The sequence below is a fragment of the Gracilinanus agilis genome, chromosome 3 (genome assembly GCF_016433145.1).
Source record: "Gracilinanus agilis isolate LMUSP501 chromosome 3, AgileGrace, whole genome shotgun sequence".
In the NCBI taxonomy this organism is placed as follows: Eukaryota; Metazoa; Chordata; class Mammalia; order Didelphimorphia; family Didelphidae; genus Gracilinanus; species Gracilinanus agilis.
Window position 1 is genome coordinate 319467149 of NC_058132.1, and position 22960 is coordinate 319490108.

Here is a 22960-nt window from a genome sequence, read left to right on the forward strand (position 1 = left end):
AGAGGGGGTGTAAATGGAGTAAGGCTTCTTCATTCCAAAGACATGGAGCCCACTTCAGTTTGCTTGCTGTACTTAAACGAGCCAGTCCCCCAGTACTGGATTTTTTATTTTATAGTTATTATTTTTTGTTTGCTATTTTTAAATGGTAGCTACCCTCCCCCCACCCTCCCCCTGAATAAAATTAAAAAAACAAAACAAAACAAACAAAACACATCATACACAGGAGAAAGACACAGAACAGGGCAACATTTAAAAAAGAAAAATAGGCTTGAATAGCATGGCACTGTATGCTTGCATGACCAGTCTCACTGAGCGTGCTCAGGGGTGAAAGTTTAGCACCAATTTTTTTGCTTTTTTAAACTCTTTAGAAATTAAACACAAATTCTAACATAGAACATTTGAACAGTAATGAGTGTAGCCCTATGTATCAATACTGTTGTACAGTTTAGAGGTGGATAGTTTGCCCAGAGCTGAACCACCCCTCTACATCAGTCCATGGCACCTAAGAGTAACTACTATCACTCTAGTTTGTAACGAGACTGATTTATTCTCAGCAGCAGGAAATCATGAAACAACCCCTTCATCTTCCAAAGCCTTTTCAGTCATATTGCAGGGGAAAAGTGGTGATACATGAGAAATACCCAGTACAAAATGCAGTCTGGGGTGATATTGCACAGAAATCCTGATGTAACTCCCACCTTTCCCTTGCACAAGTTGTATCCTCAAGAACAGCAGAGCATAATGTTGACACACAAAACTGCAAACATTTCCAAGAAACTAGAAGGACAGCAATGCCAAGAACAGCATGCATGTGGTTTCTTAGATTTCCCTCTTTACACATTAGAAAACTCACGGGAACTTTTGACTTGACTGTCAGCCAGTTTCAAAAAGCCACACCATTATCACACTTAAACTTTAAAAAATATATCCAAATACTGTATCCACTGGGTCGGTCATGCACTTCATCTCAAAGTCCTCTAACCACTGTTGCTGGTAATCAGTGTATAATCATAAGAATCCTTTCATTCAACTGGCCTCCTCTTCCTTAAATTATGCGATGCCTTATTCCAATGTTTCCAAAGTTTCTTCCAAGTCCACGAGTCATGTATATGAGCACTGCACAGTGACATCACTGAATGAGCCAGTGAAGAACAGGTGGAAGGAGGAGGAAGGAGGAACCTTACTAGTAGACATTTGGAAATTAGCAAAAATGGGAAAGGGAAGTATGAGCGCACATGAAAGTCTGAATGGTCTGGAATAAAATGATCTCTTCTTCAATTTGCCCTGGTGGTTTGGCAACTCCCAAGATCCTGGGCAAGCTACTTGCCGTTAAACTTGCCGTTAAACTACATTGCTTGGCTTTGAAGACCTAGATTAAAACAGTGAGTCTTCCCACTAAAAGATCCATACATGGAACTGCTCTGCTTAAAGGTCCCCTAGAAAGCTTGCCTGAAATTAAAACTGTCTTGAGACACTGGATTCATTTGGATTACCCTGTCCTTGTAAAATCCCTGACCCAGCTGTGTGTTTAAACATCACCATAGCTTTTGTGACCCTAGATCCAACTCTAGGCACTGCTACCAAAGTATGGGTGAGGTAGCCTAGTGGTAAAAGAAGAGCTTTCTTGACAGGACATGAGCATCTCTATGATGTTCACACACACACACTCTTGGCAATGGCATTCTGCCCTTCTTCAGGCATCTCCAATCCATTCAGGAGCAGGCTATACCATAAAGCACTCTTTAATACCAGTAAACTCAATGCAAGAAGAGTGCCAGAAAATCCAGCTGACAGTGGGATGAGAGTTAAAACGTTCAGGGTTTATTTAGCAATGGTGAGATCTGTAATGTACCATCCAAAGGGCTTTCAGATGTTTGAATGGTCTCTGTACAGGAGCCTGAAAGGACTCATGGTGCCCAACAATTTAACCCTAACATGATGTCCACCTGTGGTGCCTGGGAGCTGCAATCAACTCTTGGTACACACCAAACCAGAGATTTAAAAAAATGAATTTAAAATAACCTAAAAATGTTTCTTGTCGGACTCCGTTGCCCAGACTGCCAGGGGAACGCTCCTACTTGATCTGGGGTAGGTAAAGGGAAGTGGGAAGGAGAGAAGAGGGAAGAAGGTTGGGGGAGGGGGGGCTTTCATAAATCAACAATTCCAGCTTCCAGTGTGTGGCTGACACAATACAGCAATTTGAAGTGGCGCTTGCATGCCTAAGGGTCTTCTGCACCTCACACAGTAATTCCTAGTCGTGGAGGAGCCCCAATCCAACTGAACCCCATTTTGAGGAATGGCTGAGATAAGGCTTGGGCCCCTGAAGTTCTGTCTCGCTCAGTGCAATCCCCCCCGTCAGCTGGAAGGCAGACTCGGCAACGGAAGCTAGCATCATAAAATGGTGCAGTAATAGAAGTAACTGGACCAGGAAGAGGAGGCGTCTGCTCCAATGATGTCGTAGCCACTGGCGGCCACGGGGGGATGGGACTGGTCATGCAGCCGCGTGTCAGGAGTAATGATTGTAGAGGGGCGGGGCATGAAGAGTGCCATTCTGGAAACAAGGTTGACGAGAAGCAATATACTCTGCATAACTGATTGTCACTTTCTCGCTGCGGTACCTGTGAGGAAACAGGAAAGGGGATCAGAAACATATAATCATTAGTTTTATAGCATTATTTGTTAGGGAAAAAATAAAATATGTGCTCTATTTGAAAGAATAAGATGAAAGAACAAAAGCAACCTCATTTACAAAGGATGAAAGACAGCACAAAAAAAAACAATGTTTGATTATTACAAATGAACAGGATGAAAAAGCACACTCACAATCCATACCTGAGCCTGTCTTTTATGAATATCTCACCTTTAAACATTATCTACATTTATCATCAGAATGCATTGCAGCAATCTGCTAATGCAATCTGGATGAAGAATTCCAGTGTCAAAATAAAGTGTGGTATACGTTGCATCAACCACCCAGTTTGGGCTCTCTACCACTACTTTCTCTCTCTCTCTCTCTTTCTCTCTCTCTCTCTACAGAGAAGGTATGATAGTTTTGACAAAAATGCAAGAACAATGTATACCTCAAACTTTCAGGACAATAATCAAGTTATTTACTACTAAATGTAGCAAAGGAACCTAATTTCAGGCCACATTATGAAGCAGCAGGCAAAAAGATCTTTGGGCTATAGGAAGGTTCTCATTTTCTAAGATGAATACGGTTAACAGTGCCATTGGAATCTAGAGCATTTTAAGTTTGCTCTTAAAAAGAGCCATGAATCAAGATGTAAAGCATGGGGTGTTACAAACCTATGGAGCCTACTACAGACCACAGGAGCTAGGTGTGATATTCCTTACCCATAGCCATCTCTTTCTCACTGTAATCACTTCTCCACTGCAAGGTGATTATTCCTGAATTTTGACAGGGATATGGCTGTTCAAATAAATTATAATAATAATAATGCTTTGTATTTGAAGAGTGCCCTTCTTTGGAGTCCAAAAGCACTTCATAAACACTAGGTTATCCTCCAATCGGACCTGTGAGGTTAGTAGGTGGCAAATATGATTATCAACAATTTTACAGATGGGGTAACCAAGGTCCCCAGAAGCTAAGACTCTCAGCTCTTCCAATTCCACTAGAAATATTATTTTATAGATTGGAGGCTCATATCCAAACCAGTTAGGGCTAGATCTTTTCAAAGAGCTATGTGACCAACCTACTGGAATGCCATCAGGCTTTCCATGGATAGTCTAAGTGGATTTTCTCTGGGGAAAATGGAATCAAAATACTTTAATCAATGGGTTATCATTTTTAAAATGTTGTTTTCCCCTTCATCTGTTTGATAAGACCACTTATCATATGCTCACATAAAGCTACGTATTACTACAATTCCTGTGTGAGCATAACTGTAGATATGCACATAAAACTCTATTATAAAGTATATTCTTTATTGCCACTTTTTCATGTGCTCTCCCAGATTTCTTTTTCCCTGATCCATTACTGGAGAAGGCATCATTTTCCCCATTACTAACAAAAATTAACTTCCAATTCAATATAAAGACACTGAGGCAGTGGCTTACCTGGTGAGTTTAATTGTTTTTCTAAATTCATTGGTAATTGGAGCCTTAAAGCCGCCTTTCCTGAGCAAGGAGTCTATCGTCTGGATCTGATCCCAGTCTGAGGAAGGGAAGTCACAAAATTTTTAGCAGTTATAAACATTTCAAAATGAAATGCTGTTAACTGTTCAAAAAGAAAAATGGGATTCTAGAGGAAGTAAAAAAGCTAACATCAGGCTGAACAATATGCATACAATCAGAATTAAGGGAAATATATATGACATGCATGGTCACACACCTATGCACTTGCCTGCACATACCCTGTGTATGTGTCTGACTCTCCTAGAATCCATGATGAAATCGCAGCGTCTGTGAAATAGTAACCCCATGTGTTCCATAATGCGTTTCCCCAGGCTCCCTGTTCCTGCTGCATTGACTCATAACCCATTTCTGCCAGATGACACCCGGGTTCAGTCACCTACAGTATATTAAAAATGTCCCAACTTAGGCTGGCCTGATGGACTAGTAGTAGTGGCATCACACTGTAATGTGGGAAGATGAGCTCAAATTTCTGCATTCATTTTACCTACATGCAGTCTCCTCTTTCAACTTAAAAGTACAAAGTTAAACTATTATGGCAGCCACAGTGGTTCCTAATTTTTGCTAGAGTATTGCTGTTCAAATCTTACTTAATGAAGATTAAGAAATTGTGTTTTTGTAACAATTTAGGAAAGCAAGGTTTTTTGTGTCATAATGTAAAAAAAAAAAATCAAATAAAAAGAATATAGTAACTCCCCCACAAGTTACTATGCCAAAAGTGTATTTAATTTTCCCAATAACCTTTCAGAATTAGCTGTAGTACTTTAATAAATGTATCTCAAGTACTTCTCCCATCCTCATCATTAAAAAATATGCTGAATGGCACTGGACTACACTTGGACCTCAAGGAACTCACTGAAATGCAATGCTTTCTTTTGTGCCAAATCCATATTCTGATTTGTAAAGTAAATGTAGGCATAACTGAAATACAAACTGACAAGTTGTATCTACTTCATTGAGAAATTTTTAAATAATCGTGAATATTTTTCTTTTCTAGGCTTAAACCCCAAAGGTTAACCATCCTCTGAAATAAAGAAAAATGTTACACATCACAAAATGAACAATCTTTAAAGAATCCTTTTAAATAAACTAGGTTTCACACATGCTAAAAGCTTGAACAACTACCTGGTTCTTCAAAAATACGGTAGTTTTTTTGTTCCTGTTAAGTACAGAAGCCATAGAATTTCAACAAGAATGATCAAAGGTTTAGAACACACCAGTAAGAACTCTTTAGTCAATCAAATTTTTGTTGTTACAATACAAACTTGTTAAAAATGAACATATTCCTAGAGATCTGTTTCTGAAGAAGTGGCAAGTGAAAATGTTGTTTGGTTTTTTTTTAAACCCATACCTTCCGTGGAGTCAATACTGTGTATTGACTCCAAGGCAGAAGAGTGGTAAGTAATGGGGGTCAAGTTACTTGCCCAGGGTCACACAGCTGGGAAGCTCTAGGCCTGGCTCTCAATCCACTGAGCTACCCAGCTGCCCTCAAAATGTTTTGAATTTAGTAGAAGAAAAGGTTTATTGATATATAATCAATAGTCATTCATTGATCCTTTTAGTTTCTACATGTTTTATGCCTCATGAATAGTTTGAGAATTTTAAGTCAGTGTTGTTTTGTTTTAATGTGGTTAGGATGTTTTGAGAGGAAGGAAAGCTGAAGACTAATTGCTACTTGATAGCAGGACAAAAGTAGCAAAAGTCTTCACTTCTCACCTCAATCTCCACCATGAATAAGAACAATCAAGTTCTTTCACTAAAAACTGTGGCCATTACTGAACTCTGAGCAAATACTTGCTCAAAGGGATTATTTGTCCCATGTTTGCTGGAAAATAGAAACAGTTTGTTGTAAGGAGTTCTCAAATAGTAAACAACCCAAGCTAGCACATATTGAATGGAGTATTTCTCAACAATGACTTTGAAATAGCTCCTTGGGTATCTTTGAGGCAAGGCTATATGCTGGGTTTGTCTCTATCTCTCTCCACTCTCAGTGACCACATTAGCTTCTTAGAACTCATTACCTTTATTCACAAAGCCTCTTCTCTACCTATACTTCCTTATTTCTGTAGAGGTCAACACCTTCCTTCCAATCTTACAAGTTGATCCTAACTGTGGGTACTATTCCTGACTCTCTCACTCCACACCAGTTGCTAAATACTGCTATTTCCTACTTCCCTTGTATCAGCACCTTCTCTCCATTCACATATGGTTGTCACCTCTCACTTGTTTTCTGTCTCAAGTCCCTCTAATCCAATCTATCCTTCACACAAGTTGTCAGGGATTGTCTTAAGCACAAGACTAACCATAGCACTCCCCTACCCAAATTCTAGTGATTCCCTATTGACTCCAAGAAAAAAAAAACAAACTCTTCTGTTTGGCATTTCAAGCCCTCTGTAGCAACTTGAATTAAATGTCTATTTCTAGTATCATACATTATTCTCCTTACTGAAATCGAACAGTCCAGCCAAATCCCATTTCTATGCCTTTACACTGCCTGCTCCATCTCTACCTCACGGAATTCCTCATTTCATTTCCTTCTTCCTTCAACACACAGATCAAGCACCATACATCTCTACATGACACCCTTCCTGATCCTGTCAACTGATAGTACCTTGCCTTCCCTAAATAACCCTAGTTTAGCCTGTACATATTTGTAGATCTGAACATTATCCCCTTTGATGGGCTGTAAACATCTTGACAGAAGAGAATACGTTACTTTGCTTTTGTCTCCCCAATGCCCAAGAAAGCACCTGGCACATTAATAAATCAATGCTTGTTGGTGGGCATTGGCATTTTCTACACATAACAGGGTTCCTCATTCTATTTTGCCAATTTTGGCCAAGAGTAGAGTTGAAATGGTAATACTTATGGTAAAAAGGATAAAAGATGCTTGGAATATGTCCATATGTTGTATATCCTAAAATATAATGGAGGCATGCAGTACAAATGCATAGATCACCAATCTGGTACAAAATGCTTTGCTTTAATATACAATGTTTTATTAATGGTGCTGTAAAATGACCTTGGTTCAGAAAATCTTATGTAGGGTTAAATGGGGAAAGGAAAAATCTTCCTTATTCCTAAAAGTATGCTAGAAAATTCACAGGCATATCACACAAAGAATGACAAACACTGAACTGGGTCCTATCAATCCTATACCAACGATGCCTAGAGAAAATATTCTGTGAGGCTAGAATAGTCATATCTTCATTCTTCTACTTGTGTATCTATTCCCAAATCATGGTGTGATAAGGCCATATATAGGTCAGAAGGCCTCACCTTTCCCTCCATTTCCCATTCTTTATGGTATCTCAAATTTAAAGTATGGAATGAAGCAAAGTCTGATTTTTCTTCAAAGATGATAGAAATCAAACAGAAACTAAGAGCGACTGAGGATGCTTACAGCAAGCTTCTAACAAAGCAGGAAACATGAAACCTGTAGTATAAAAAGCTGAATGTATACAACATTACTCTGTACCCAAAGTACTTCCTGCAAAGAGCCAAGTCCAATTTCACCATTTTAAAGATTCTTCTTCAGATTTTATAAGAATTCAGTATTTAAGAGGTTATTCTCCCATGGCTATATAACTGCACTATAAACAAAATGGAGGTTTTCCTCAGCTCACCTTGTTCCTTAGCGACCTCAGGTAAATATGTGGCTGTCCTTTTAACACCTTTTTCATTAATGAACTCAATTCGAATCCCATGTACCCCTACCTGTATGGGAAAAAAAGAAGACAAATGAATGACATTTACATGGTCTGAATGCATTGTTAGTTCATTCATTATCCACATATAACCTGACACTGACTTCTACAATTAGCATAAACTGAAATTTGGGAAAAGAGAAATCATTTATAGCTACACAATTAATCCTTCCTTGGTTGCCGAGAAGGGGGGGAAAAGTGCCAGATTCAGGTTCTGGGTTAGAAGGTAAAAGAAAGGAAGAAGTTAAGAGAAGCCACCTGTCCCTTTTAGATGTGTTTTTTGTCTATGGGTAAGAACAGTGATTCCCAAAGTGGGCGCCACCGCCCCCTGGTGGATGCTGCAGCGATACAGGGAGGCGGTGATGGCCACGGGTCTTTCTTATTAATTGCTATTAAAATTTTTTAAAAAATTAATTTCCAGGGGGCTAAGTAATATTTTTTCTGGAAAGGGGGCAATAGGCCAAAAAAGTTTGGGAACCACTGGGTAAGAGAAACAGAGATAAATTCCTTAATTAACCAACCTGACTTTGGACAATTATATCTCATTGTTAACATTTATTAATCATGCCAGTATTTCTTCTATTAAATTCATGTAACAAAGGATTATTGTAAGCTCACTCAGGAGAATCTTTGACCTGGGAACAACAAAATGTTTTGGATTTGGTAAAGGGATAAGGATATGAGGAAAAGGGTAGAGATAGTATAGGAAAGGAGCAAGAAAAATTGGTCATTATACTTCTTTCATAATATTTTTGTAATAAAAATTTTCCCCACCAATTCTACCCATCTCAGTTAACATTCTTATAATCTCTTAATGAAGGAGACACATTACCATGTACTAACCCGAACCCACATGTAACGAGAGATGCAGTTCCAAATGCAGCTGTTCTCACCTCCCAGTCCAGGTAATCACTGGCATCTTCAAAGTTAGTAAGGAGGGAGACAGAGCAGAAAAGTTTAGGCAGCTCCTCGCGGGTCAGGGGGGGAAATCGGCTGTCCTTAAGTGCACTGTAAAATGACATTAAATCACATGCAAACACACATACACACATACCAGGCCCCCCCCCCCAATCCACTAAAATGAGGTAGCTTTAGATTAAGTATCTGAGGATCACAAAAGCCACTATCTTGAATAAGTATGAATCTTGCTTCAAGTATTTTGAAGAAGAAACTTATTTTTTCTGAAATAATATACTAAAGTAACATTATTGCTTGTTTATATTTTGATTTCATACAATTTTCTTATTGATTCACTAAATTTAAGCCCTTATATTTACTTTTTATTAAAAACAAAACAAAAAAATGCCAACACTCAAAATTGATTGCTTTGTTCATGTGTCAGTCGAAGATGTCAGGGACTTCCCTGACAAGAGAAATTTTGCAGGTCTCTAGCTCTGCATTACCTGGTTAATGTGTATTCCCTGAGTCCTGAATGAAGATTCATGGCTGAGAAGGTTCCAATGCAGCCACGAAGCCGTTTGTCTCTCCCCGTCTTCCATGTCACAAAGAGTGGGCTACAAAAGCAAAACAAAACATTCTCCAGACTCAAATTAGTAACATGTAACAACAAAATCTTCAGATTTCCCTTTTCAATTTCTATTAATGCATCCAAAATTATTTTCTAAACTGTTGACTACTTAAATGACTATTTTGGGAAGTACTTTTTTCTCACTTCGTTATTTTCTTTTTCCATTTTCCCAGCGTCTCAGATTTTCCTGACTATAAAGACTCCCATGCAGTTGTAGAGATCTGTGTAGATTTCTATGATGCTGTTCTTCTTCTGTACCAGATTCCTATACTTCCCATCCTATCTTTAAAATGAAAATTTTCATCTCATCCTAGAGCTCCATTTTTGCCCTTTCCCCTTAATTATTTTAACATGACTCATCTTCATCTCTATCAACTAGAGAAATTTCACTTATTTACATAAAGTTTTCCAAAGGCACATATCTCAGACCACAAATGTTTACTACAATTATGTTTTAATAACATCCTCCTCTGTCCCTTATTGCCTAAGCTTTCAAGGGAGAAAACCCAGCACTTCTCATGAAAGTGCTACCAGTGACCTTGGGTCCCTACCCCCCTACTAAAATTATGGGTTACTTACTTTATTAGATGAAATATGTATTCTCATCTGACTCTTTAGGAGCAGCTATTTTTTAATACTCTATCTGTACTTCCACTCTCACCCGACACACTCACAAAAACCTTACCTCCTGTTTTAGAATCAATACTGTGTATTAGTTCTAAGGAAGAGCAGTAAGGGCTAGGCAATAGGGGTTAAGTGACTTGACTAGGGTCACATAGCTAGGAAGTGTCTGAGGCCAGAAGTCCAACACAGGACTTCCCATCTCTAGGTCTGACTCTCAATCCACTGAGCCACCCAGCTACACCTTAGAATTTCTTCTTTAAACTCATCCACAGCAATAGGTTTTATGTTTGATTGGTTCTTGGCTCTTCTAAATTCAGAACATAAAATATTCTTTCCTTTTTACACGAAGAGCCACTATTTCCACTGGTTCTCATGTCACTGTTGAGGAGCTACTTACTTTCCTCAAATCCTTGCTATCATGTAGCACATTTATCAACTTTTCATTCCTTCTTCCTTTGCTTTCTTTACAAATTGTCTTTTATTTAGAAAGGACTTCAACTAACATAAGCTTCCTAGTAAAGGCTAGGCCAGCTTTTAGTCTTTCTCCATATATGTTAAATCTCTTCAATTTATAACCCATATCATATGCAATATTATGAATCTATCCAATCTAACTCACTAAAAAAACCCCTACAACCTTACATTGTCTTAGTAATAACTCTAAGATGCAAGGGTTAGAAAACTGGGTTAAGTGACTTGCCAGGGCCAAACAGCTAGGAAGTACGTGCAGCCAGATTTGAATCCAGGTCTGGCATTCTATCCACTGTGCTACCTTGCTACTTCTAAACCATTTTACTTTAAAAATGAACAAAGATACAACATTAAATCCCTAACCCTACTTGTTCCCCTCTGCCTCCTTCTTATTTTAAGGGATATAGTTCATAAATAGTAAAAAAGAGCACTCCAAGGCCAGGTTCTGCTATGTATCATCTGTGACATCAAGCAACATTCTTAAACTCTCTGGACTTAGTTCACTTATCTGTAAAACCTAAGAGTTGAGTTAGATGATCTCTAGGGTCTATTCTAGCTCTGATTCTATGAAATGGAAAAGCTGAGGATGTCCTTCTTACAAATTCTACATCTAGGAGCAGGTAGGTGGCACAGCGAATAGAGCCAGACACTTACTAGTTGTGTTAACGTGGCAAGTCACTTAAACCCAACTGCCTCCTTGCCCTTTTCTCTTTAAAGAGTTGCTACTAGAACAGATAGGGCTAAAAAAAAAATCCCAGAGAACACTAAATATAGAGATTATTTTCACAAGATATTTTTAAAAGTTTTACTTGTCCTTTGTTTCTAATGCCTATAATTTTCTCTTAAAATTGCCTCATCCTATCCTAATTTTTTCCCCCCTTAGACAGAAACATTTAAGGTAAACCAACTAGTAAAATGCTGCAGGATACATAATAATTCTCACTTCTTTACTGAGAGGAAGGTGTTTCATTATCAGTTCTCCAGGACAGTGATTGTTCTTTACAATTTATCATTGTCTCTCTGGGTATATAAAAGCTTCATATTGATTTTAAGAGGAAAAAAAGCCCCTGAATTTTACCAGCTGAAATCACCAATTCCTTTACCTATGTCTTCTCTGAGTAATTTACTTTCTAGTATTAAGAAGTAGATATATGATTAAATATGCTCTAGAAATGACCAACAACTATAAGATCCCATGGAAATATACCTAACCAAAAAAGAAAAGTTAAGACATACTCATCATTTTAAAGATTTCATCTAACTTTCTTTCTCAAGGTCCTGAGCATGTATTATTTTGTTTTAACTACTATAATTGTGCCTTGGTTGGTCTGTCTTCAAAAAATCTTGTACAGCGTTGCTAAATCAATCTTAAAACAAACAAAAATACATTCCTGTCTTTTCCTCATTCAAAAATCTCCAATAGTTACTTGGTGCCTTCATAATAAAATCTATACTTCTTACTTAACCATCTAAGGCCTTTCCTAATCTTGCCTTAATCTAACTTTCCACTTCAAGTTATATTTACTTATGGTGAATCCTATCACACCAGCCAGACTGGTATTTCCTGAGATAAAGCATATTATGTTAATTCTCATTTTGTTTTGCCTATGTCATCTCTCTTTTTCTCCATTTAGTCACTTCAGAGCCATCCAATGAAAAGGCTGCCCCAGAGAGCAATGAATTCCCAGAAAAGATGGAATGTTTTACACACTGGATAGTAAAGAAAATCTGTAATAGATGTGAAGTTAGCTTAGAGAAACTTTAAGATCTTTTCCAATTATGAGATGATTCTAACTTCGATTTATCCTATAAGGTGCTATTTTCCTCTCTGAAATCTTTTCTGAATATTTCAATCCAGAAAAGCATCCCAACTATAAACTTTCGGGATTTATCTGTATCATCCATTTGGACTTAATTATATACTATTGTGTTCAATTCAGATGTGCACCTAATTATTTTCCTAACTTAAGATTAGAGGGGTTCTCAAGGTAAGGACTGTATGTATACCTTGTTGCTCTGTATTACCCATAATCTTTAGCTCAATCCTATGAATATTGTAGGTGATGTATAAAGATATATTTTTTAATTTTTTAAAACTCTTACCTTCTGTCTTAGAATCAATAGTGTATTGGTTCCAAGGCAGAAGAGCGGTAAGGGTCAGGCAATGGGGGTTAAGTGCCTTGCCACAAAGCTAGGAAGTGTCTGAGGCCAAAAATGAACCTAGGACTTCCCATCTCTAGGCCTAGCTCTCAATCCACTGAGTCACTCAGCTGCCCCCCATATTTTTTTTTTAAAGCAAGAATGTTTCATTTAAGCAGTAGGAAAAGAAACTAAAGTGCCAGCATTTTTAAGAGTCACTTTCTATGTGTTCCTAAGAAATAGCCTTTGATCCCAAAGGAGATAAAAATCTTGAGGAGCTATCACAGTCCAAGCATCAATCCAAATTCTGAACTTAAGGTGGTTAGGTACAAATCATCAGCTTTGGATCAAAGTTTAAAAAGTTAAAACATAAGATTATTTCCTCTGTTGGAGACCCTTGGCTTCCAAGAATGTTAATGCTACACAAAAGGAACAGGTATAGTAAAATGCAGTAGACACTGAAGGAATGTCTATCAGAAACAACAAGATTGTTGAAGAAGTGAAGAGATATACAATAATAGCATTTCTTTTGTCTACATTAGAATTCCCCCCATCTGTAAGTAATCCAGAGTAAAACCCTAGATAGTATCATCTTCCAGTTGGATAAACTTGTCAGAGGTTAAATGACTTACCTAAGGCAATGTAAACTAGCAGCAGAGCCAAGACAAAACCTTCTCCTGATTCCTAGGACATTATTTTTACCAGGATTACACTTCCTCCAAATGCAATCCGACATCTCATCCACTGCTGAATCCAGTAGATGTTCGAATATATCATTTTGACTTTATGTCTCATTGTTTTATTCCCACTTACCTATCTCTCAAGTGATTAAAGCTTTTAATGACAAAGACCACACCCTCCCACAGAGTAACCCAGAAAGGTGACAGTATGCCCGCTGGGCAATTGAATCTTCACTGCCCACACACATGAGTTTACTCACTAGGGGTCATTGGTGAATCTAGGAAGTCGTGGCTGGGGGAAGCCATAGAGGTGACAATAGAGGACATCAAAGCAGTAGCAGCACATTTCCGCTGTCACCACCAGATTCTTGGTGGTATTGGCAGTTCCATTGGGCCGGGAAAGTGGGCTCAGAGCTCCCGAAGTGGGATTCATTCGAGTAATTGGGGAATTTCCAGGCCCCAGAGTTAAGTCAGACACATTCTCCCTTCCATTGCTCCCATCCACATGCTGGTGGTTCTGAAGAGGACCTGAACTAGAGCCAGGTACAGTTGTTGACTGGTTCCCGTGACTGTGTGTTCCACTTCCTGATAATTTGGGCTTCTTTACCCCACAACAGCCTGCTGCCAACTTGGGCTCTAGTGGAGGAACACAGCGTCTTTTTCCCATCCTGATTCAGTGCTTGAGGTCTGGAATGCTGCAGAACCCTATCAGAAGGGAGGAAAAGTAAAGAATTAGGCTGAATGGAAAAAAAAATGTGTATAGCTAGAAATCTTGTTTCCCATTCAAGCATTGTAACTTGTATGGACAGATAAGATCAAAGAACCAAAGGGCTAGAGAATATTTTGAGATACCATCTAACTTGTTAGGACACCTGGTCATTTCCCTAATAAATTATGCTCAATATTCCAAAGTCTTATGGTCCCCCTAGAGAGTGTGCAGGTGTATACATATATATGCATTCTAATAATTAAATCGCTTATAGTTGCCAGCTCTCTCCTCACTGCTAGAAACTCCTATGAACTGAACTATTAGCAAAAGTGGGGTTCAGCAGTGGCAACTGAGTTGAAAACTAAGTAAAATTTCAAGATGAGGGGGCAGCTGGAGGTGGCTTAGTGGACTGAGAGCCAGGCCTAAAGATGGGAGATCCTGGGTTCAAAACTGGATGCAGACATTTGTGTGACCCTGGGCAAGTCATTTAACTCCCGTTGCCAAGCCCTTACTACACTTCTGTCTTGGAACCAATACTGAGTATTGATTCTAAGATGAAAGGTAAAGGTTAAAAAAAAAAAAAAAATTTCAGGATTAAATGATATATTACAACTGGCCCACCAATAAGCCTTCTAGTTTAATTCTAATTTTCCCAATCAAAATTGGACAGCTCTTCTGTTTTTAAGGAAATGCAGAGAAAATAAGGTAAATTCTTTGGCATCCCCATCCAACATTTAATAACCAACACTTTCAGGAAGTTCTTCCTCATTAAATCTAATTTCCTTGATACAGGTTTGGTCCCTGTTCTCAGTAAAGATAATATAAGATCACAAGTTTAGAGCTAGAAGGGACCTTAGTGGCCATTTAGTCCAATCTACTATTTTAGAGATGAGGAAGATGACAGAGAGGGGAGATTACCTGGGTTTTAAGTAGCAGATTCAGAATCTTTCTTAATCTAGCACTCTTTCCACCCAATCACTATATCTTCCTATAGCTGCCTCAAATACCACCATCTTTTGTAACAATTCAACATAAACCAAGAGACCATCATTAATCAACACTCAATAATCTCTTTAAGTTAAATAATACTAGTTACTTTCACCTTTCCTCCCTTATAGGCCTTATTTTCCAACTTTTAAATGGTCTTAAGTTTTCTTTTGAACCCTCTTCAAGCTCTACACATTCCTTACTGTAGCTGCAAAATAAAATAAAATTAAAAAAAAAATTACAACCTGACAAACCAGGACAGAGTAAGAGAACAATATGAACAGACTACCAGGATACAGCTCACCATTTATTCATTTCACAGAAAGGAAAATGAGTCGAAGAGTATGAAATCCACTTAGACAAACACAAACAAATTAAAGGGAACTGCAAGGAGGCACTTAAATGCTGTTTGATGACAATGAGAGAGAAAATGTGAACTAATAGCCTGAGAGCAAAATCTACTAGATTTTTATGTCATAAGGGTAATTAATAGAAAATACCCGGGGACAATTTAAAACAGAATAGTCTTAACACTAGAATTATAGAACTAGAAGGAAAGAGATAGCTAGTTCGATTCCTTCATTTTATAAAGAAACGGAGGTCCAGTGGGATGATGACTTGGCCAAAGCCATAAACATCTCCAAAACTCTTCATTTCATTCTCCTAAAGTAATTTCTGAGTCACTTAGTATTATTAAGTTCTGAGTCAAATCTGAGCTGACAATCTCTAAGGGAGATACTGAGGCTCTCTACAAAGACTTAATAGCTCTCTGGGGGCTCTGAAATAGGAAACGCCCATTTCAGCTTTCGCTGTCTTCAAGATTCTCAGAGCTAAGCTAAATATTAGTGAAAGCTGGATATTTCTTAGATGTGATTACTTAAGATAATATTTGATAGAGATTTCAAAATTTAAATAATTTTAAACTCCCTAATAGCTAAATCCTAACCCAAGGTGTCTGTTCACAGTGCAGACTTCAAGAAAGAACAATTTTATGGCAGATTTTGCCATGTTACGTGGACACTTAAAAAAAAAAGAAAAAGAAAAAAGGACAAAACAAAACTTACAGTTGTTATCTTAATTACAAGACAATATATTTAGAAGTTCATTCTATCACTATCATATTGGTAAAAGATGAAAACTACTGGCACCCATGACTATACATTATTTTCTATGTTATCTAATACGGACATGTAAGGGTAGGGAATAATTAGTTAATGCTTATGGGGAAATGTATTAACTACAAACCGTAGAGTGATGAAGCAGTATTATCTGTAGAGGGCTGGAATCTGAGTGGAGCCATCAGTGTCCTTAGGTGGCCCTGCATTTAGGTCCCCTGCCTTGAGAGAAGCAAAAAAAAGCCCCTTAGAGGGTTTTTTTAGCTTAGAGGAGACAAAGGTGAACCACACAAAATTGGAAGAAAAAAAGTTTTTCCCCTCTTCCACATAATTCCATTTTGCACATGGTATTAATATTAGGCTAAAAACCCAGCTAAGAGAGGACCTGTAACTTTACTGAAACTCTTCAGAACTAAGTAAGAGAAGAATTCCAAATCTAAATCAGTTCTAGATGAGATTGGAAGAAGGATGTGTGCTGCACTCAGCACACAATTAGGTATCTCAAATGTGCTTATTTTCAGAACTCTCACACAAAAACAACATTTTAACAATTTCAATTTGGTGGTGGCTCTCTCTTATTGAAGCCATTATGTTCAACCACAGACAAAAAGATCTCGTTTTGTTAATCCTGAGCATTTCTCTAAAGATCACTAAGCTAGTAATAGCTCAATAATGTTACTAATTAACTAAGACAAAGCTGAAAATTTAACTGCATGAAAACATATATTTGCAATAATTTTACAAAGTCAATTTTACATGTATCTGATAGTTAAACTTTCCCAAAAGGTCATGGCATTTGGCTTTTTAATCTCTGCATATGCCAAAAAACCCACATCTTTTGAAGGTGAATGCAACTCTGCTTCCAAAGAGTCATCTATACAGAACTATACAGACAGGTAAGACTAGATAACCCTCAGGACTGCCACACATTGACCAAGTAGATACTAGGTATTTTGATAGTAGGACTTAAATCTGAGTAACAGCATGCTACCATGACAGATTGCCCATCTGTCTGACTAGATAAAAATAGACATACTATCCAATGGTACAATCCTCCTCTTCTTCCAAAACCATGAATAATTTTTTTTCCCCTCTTCTCTAACACCCGGGGAAAAATCACCAGTGGTTTACCAATTCTCTCCCAAGGCTGAGTGATTTAAAGTCACTGTTCCATTACGAGAAATGGAAGTTATTAGATGGCATCTTGCTTAAAAAAAAAAATAAATAAATAAAATTATATTGTATCAATGAGATCAACTCTTCTAGGTTGATACTTAATGATTTCAAATCTAAACTTAGTAACCACCAACAAAAGCAAACATTCAACTACATAGTAACTTTTATAAAGCCTTAGAGCTGTTTAAAAAACAACCACCACCGTACCACCACCACCACTACCACCTACCACCACCTACCACCACCACCACCACCACACATTATGAGCAGGCAGCAGACCATTTTCTGAAGATTTGTCCAAATCAAAAATGATGCCTGTGTCAATGAAGATGAACTGGTTGAATTTTTATTCTGAGGGGATAGAAATGACATCCACAGGTTGAAGAAAATTGGAGGAAATAACAGATGTCACTGCCTCTTGTGTAAGATTGGTTTTAGTCTTCCTATTCAACTAATACACATCAAATTTCAACCCCAGAAAGATCAAAATTCCCTCAGGATTGAACTGTTAAACTACCTCCATATTTCCCCATTAATTGTGGTATTATTCTATTACAATTATGAATCCTGTTGCCTGTTGTTTGCTACTACCTTCCTAATGCACTAAATAGTTTGCAGGGTCCTCAAATTTAAAAACAAATATAGGAGATTTTGATTTCTCAATTATGCATATATGCATGCTAAAGAAAGTGACTTGGTTATTCCTTTCTTTAGAAGGAGGAATTCATATTTATGACCGACAGATTTAGGAGATTCTAATGCTACCTGGAAACATTTAGCTATTATATGGAACAACTAATTGCCAGTTGTTTATAAGTTGGAGGGTAGAGAGATTCACGTATTTTTATCTTTCAGTGCCTAATGTCTTTCTTATAATAGGTTCTCTATAAACATCTGCTTAATGACTATGGACACTAAAACATAACTAATTAACCATCTAGAACAGGCAATTCAGGTTAACTTCAAGGTTATAATTTATCTGAAGACCCCAGAATTGGTGAGTATTCACTCTACATTCCTGGAGATTTGGGCCAGTACTGTATCTCTGTAATCCTTCCCTCTGGAAGATTGCTTTGCACAATCCTCTTCTTCCAAAACCATGAATAAATTTCTCTTTTCTCTAAACATTTTATAAGTGTCTGTTGAATTGGAAAATGTGTTTCTAAATCTTCATAAGAAAATGACACATTTTTCTCAGGAGCGTGATCTACAACTTGATCACTCCGTTCCTTTGTGGTGTTGACTTAGTCGTCACTGAAGCAATGAGGTAATTTGGGATTGTGGTTATCCACCCTTATCATATCAGAAAATGCTAGAGAACTATAAACCGTACTCTGACAAAGCAGAGCACACCACTGAACAATTTATTCATGGCAAAACAGTCAACTCAGATAACTCAAGCTACAAAGTTCTCAACTTTGCAGTACTCAAGTTAAATCCGCTCAATTTAAATGATGTAATTTAGTTATCTTTTCTGCTAAAATTCACTGCTCAAGCTTTCAGTTAGGTCTTTAGAAAAGGGTTGAGTATTTTTTTAGTGACTAAAAAAGTTTAAATTTGTTTGCTGGAAGGGTAAGACTTTAAGACTCATTCACTTAGGCAGCTAAATTAGTCTTTAGTGGCAATTTTTAAAGTTGCAGAGGAGACTTGGGCATCAGGAAGGGGTTAAACTAGTATGAATTCTTAAAAGTCCCTTCCAACTTAATGATTCTATGATCCATGGTGATAATTTTATGTTTACAAATAAGCTTGAGTTCCATAGGCTAACCTGCACTATTAATAGGTTATTAAAATGACCTAGAATTGACATGCTGTCCCACTTACTGACAGGATTGAATTGGCTCATCTTCCTTGACAGCAGATATCCTTTGCTCATTCCCTCATGGCTCCATATTTATTGCTCTGACATTCTATTACACTCTGCCTGTCCCCTTTAAAGCTTCTTCATTAATTGAAAAAGACCCCCGTCCCTGGTAAGAAGAGCATTCTCAGGTTATAGGTAGCATTATAATGAAAAAATAAGATCTTTAATATGACATTGGTGGCTATTGATTCACAGAAATTCTGGAGGAAAAAGCATTAATATTCAGAAATTCTACAAAGAATCACCTTATAGCACGACAAATCACATTACTAACATGGCACTACTTTTCTGATGAACCTTTGATTTTTTGGCACCAGTAATCACCCTTCCCCCAACTCTGTGCTCATTAATAAAATCACGTGCTGACCTTTCAGCAAGAGATGTTAAGATTAATAGCTCATAGACTATATATCATAGTGGGAAAGAGCTTTATTTGCCCATATCTTAAATAAAAGTTGGTATTATAAAGGCACATCCAAAAAAAAAAAAAGGCTCATTTGATAAACATGCCATTGTTAGAGAAAATAAGAAACTTGATAGAAGAAAGAAGTTGAAGAAACTACTATACCAACATAGTTATGGGGAGTTATTTTCCAAATTAGGTTAAAAGAGCTATCAAAGTCTAGATTAAGAAAAGATATGTTTTATTTACTTGAGAAAAAGCCTAGAATATTTTGTTTGAACTCTTAGTCTAATAACAAAAGGGAGAGAAAATTTGGGGTTCTGAAATCTGTCTTAAACTCTCCACACAAAGTAAAGTAGGGCATGGCAATCTTTGTTATAAGGAAAGAAAATAAAACTTTTAAGGGTACAGAAACTGCACCCTGAGCTATATTTTGTTCTACCTACAGAAATCAGCAAAAGATAAAAACAAACAAAAAAACTACCCTGATACTTTGCCTCAAACAGCTGCCTTAAGAATTGCTTCCATATTTTTGCTTGATCGATTTTCAAAACAACACAGCAGGGCCCCCCTATCCACCCTAGTTTCCGTTATCTCAGGGGTCAACCACAAAGAGCTAGAGGTCAGCCCTGGCAGAAGTCTTTGGCTTTCTTTCTTTCTTTCTTTCTTTCTTTTTTTTTTTTTTGAGTGGGGAGAGGCTGCAGAGTGCCAGGAGAAGGGCAGGGAGAGAAAGAGAGAACATATACATGGAGCCAGCAGGTGTTTGCTTATATCCATGGTTTCAGTCTCCTGCAGTAAGCCTTAGATGGCGTCCCCTGCAGATTCAGGGGCTCTACTCTAATTGCTCTGTAATCAAATCTGTCATCCCAGAAAATAAACACAGACAATACATATGCATTATTTAGTATTTCTTTCCATAACTTTATTTGAATAGATGTTCAAAAGTTCTTTCAATCCTGAGTCAGATGCCTAGGTTCGAGTACTTATATGATACTCTGTGACTGAACCAATCCCAACTTCAGAGACTTGGTTTAGTAATTTGTAAAACAGAGCTAAATTCTGTTCTGTATAGCTACGAAGCTGACAAATATACATGGAAAATCTCAAAAACACATAAAAGATTTTCAAGATCTTAAAGAATTAACTGCTATGAATCTTCACTTGGAACTTTGGATTTATGTTTAGTACACCAATTATTTTTCATAGTATGTATGAATTTTATGTATTAACTAGATTTTATTAAAATGATATCAATAGCAAAACCAAAGACCAACAAATGATCCAGGAAGCAGTGTAAAGTCTAAATTTTCTGCACAGTTTTACTAATTCCCTTTGGTGCTTATCTATAGCAACTTCAGAGGCTATTTCTTGTCAAAATCATTGAAAGTACAGTGATTAGTATTAAAAGACCAGGTGAATTTATTTTCACTTAAGTCTCTGTAAATTATAACCTAACTAGAATTAAAAAAAAAAGAAAGAAAAAAGAAAAAAAAGAGGTTGAAGCTATGTCATCTTACAATTTTGAACATTATGGAAAATAAATGACTTCAATTTAAGTAAAAAAGAGAACAGGGGACCCCATAACCATCAGGACTGCTTGGGAACTACAAAAATCAAAATCAGGAGCTTTTAAGGTATTTAAGGTATGCAGTACCTCATACTGGAAATGAACACGAACACCTAAGCTGTGAAGTTTCTTTTACTTCTAAAAAACAGCTAACACATTTTATTTTGAGTAAGTATAAGGTCATACTCACTGAAATCAGAAAATGTATATGGCCAGAGGGGCAGTTACAGCAGAGGGGGGGACCTATTTTGAATCTGCAATGAATTTTCCTTTTTCCAGTTCCATTCCTGCTTTCTGTACCTAAAACATAAAGGCAATGAATTAACAAAATCTCAGAAAGGAGAAATGAGGCCTACTTCTCAGAAGTGGGTAAGACATGAGAACAATTTCTAAAAACTACAGCTGCAGAATAGGCTTTCCTCACTTTAAAATATTTGGAAACCTGGATAAGGGTGGGAAACTAGCTAACAGCAGCAGCAATAGTCACATTCCCTAAATTACCTCTATCTTTGGTGTTAATAACAAAGGGAAGTATATTGATTAAATTGTTTTATAAAATGCTGTGGGATACAAGGTGCATTAAAAATTTCCCCAACTTTGGGTTAAAACTTGCTTACTCCTGATTTCAGGGTACAAACAATTTTCTACTTCCTCAGAAAAGCTACTGGCAGAGAAGTGATGGAAGAGTTCCATACCAAGACTCCCAACCAAGGTGGTAAAGACAACACATTTCATTTCTTCTGTAGCAAGAGTGATTAAAAGCTCTAAGGACTCCATACTACTACTTCTGAATCTTTTATCTACTCTCCAGCCGAGATTTGGCTCCTAAGGTTAGGGTGAGTAAGGAACAGGAGACAGGGCTAATCCCAAGGAAAAGAGTGAGGGTGCTAAGCAGGAAACTCCAGGCCCCATATTCTTAAGAGCCGCAAAAGGTGAAGGTAAGGGATCTCTGGGGAGGCAAGAGTTAGGTTTGGCTCCACCTGGACAGAAGGTGAAGAAAACAAATCTGCGGGGGAAGGGAGGGGAGGTTGGTTAGGCCGAGAGGAAGTGTGGCAAGAGAAATAGAAGGGTAGACTAGGACAAGAGAAGGTCAAACCAGGACAAGGATGGAAAGGAATAGAGAAGCTAGAAAGGATGTTTCTGGGTTAGGAAAGGCTGAGAGATAAGGGCGATGATAGCTGGGGAGATGAGATGAGAGTCTACAGCCAGGGAAGTAAAAGATATTCTTTGGGTTAGGAAATTAGAAGATAGTGGGAAGTAGATATGTCATGTAAAATAATGGAACATCATAGGAACCAAAACTAGATGGAAAATGAGAAAAGTAAGAAGGAGAGGAGTGGGGAAGGGTAGCGGGGAGAAAGGACGGCTAGGACAAGAAATGTAGGGAGGTGAGGAAAGAAGTGGAGCAAGGTGGGAGGAAAAAGGGAAGAAGGAAAGAGGAAGATAGAGAGGAAGGTGGGGAAATGGTGGGAAACTAAAGGTGCAAAGTGAGGAAAGCTGGAAGAAGGAATCTCGAAGAAGGTGAAATCCCAAGGGAGAGAAGGGAGCAGGGCCAGCCCTAGTGTAGGGATTGTAACACAAGGTATGTGTGAGTGGTGGTGGTGGGGGGCGGGCGCGGCGGGTAAAGCCAGGCAGACGGGCGGAATCCCGCGGCGGGGGAGGGGAGGGAGGCCGGGGGCGAGGGGGAGGGAAGGGGCGGCGGGTCCCGGCCCCGCGGTGGCCGCCAGGGGGCGCCCGACACCGCCAAACTTTCCACAAACCCCAGACTGTTTCGAAAAGGGCTTTAAAAGAAAGGCAGCCCAGCCCCGCCACAGGGGGCCGGGGGCGACAGACCCGGC

The 22960-nt window shown here is 38.1% G+C and overlaps 1 protein-coding gene across 1 annotated transcript in view; it reads right to left on the bottom strand.

The window, feature by feature from the left end:
- Nucleotides 1-1799: 1799 nt before the first annotated feature.
- The window catches only part of AMMECR1L (AMMECR1 like), a 26278-nt gene continuing 5117 nt past the window's right edge, over nt 1800-22960 (bottom strand). The window contains exons 2-8 of the mRNA XM_044669972.1: nt 21313-21422; nt 13562-14006; nt 9263-9373; nt 8753-8867; nt 7779-7869; nt 4078-4174; nt 1800-2618 (exon numbers count right to left, since the gene is read on the bottom strand). Coding sequence (XP_044525907.1) covers nt 2507-2618; nt 4078-4174; nt 7779-7869; nt 8753-8867; nt 9263-9373; nt 13562-13968 — 933 coding nt within the window. The 5' untranslated portion in view covers nt 13969-14006; nt 21313-21422 and the 3' untranslated portion in view covers nt 1800-2506. The remainder of the gene's footprint in view (nt 2619-4077; nt 4175-7778; nt 7870-8752; nt 8868-9262; nt 9374-13561; nt 14007-21312; nt 21423-22960) is intronic.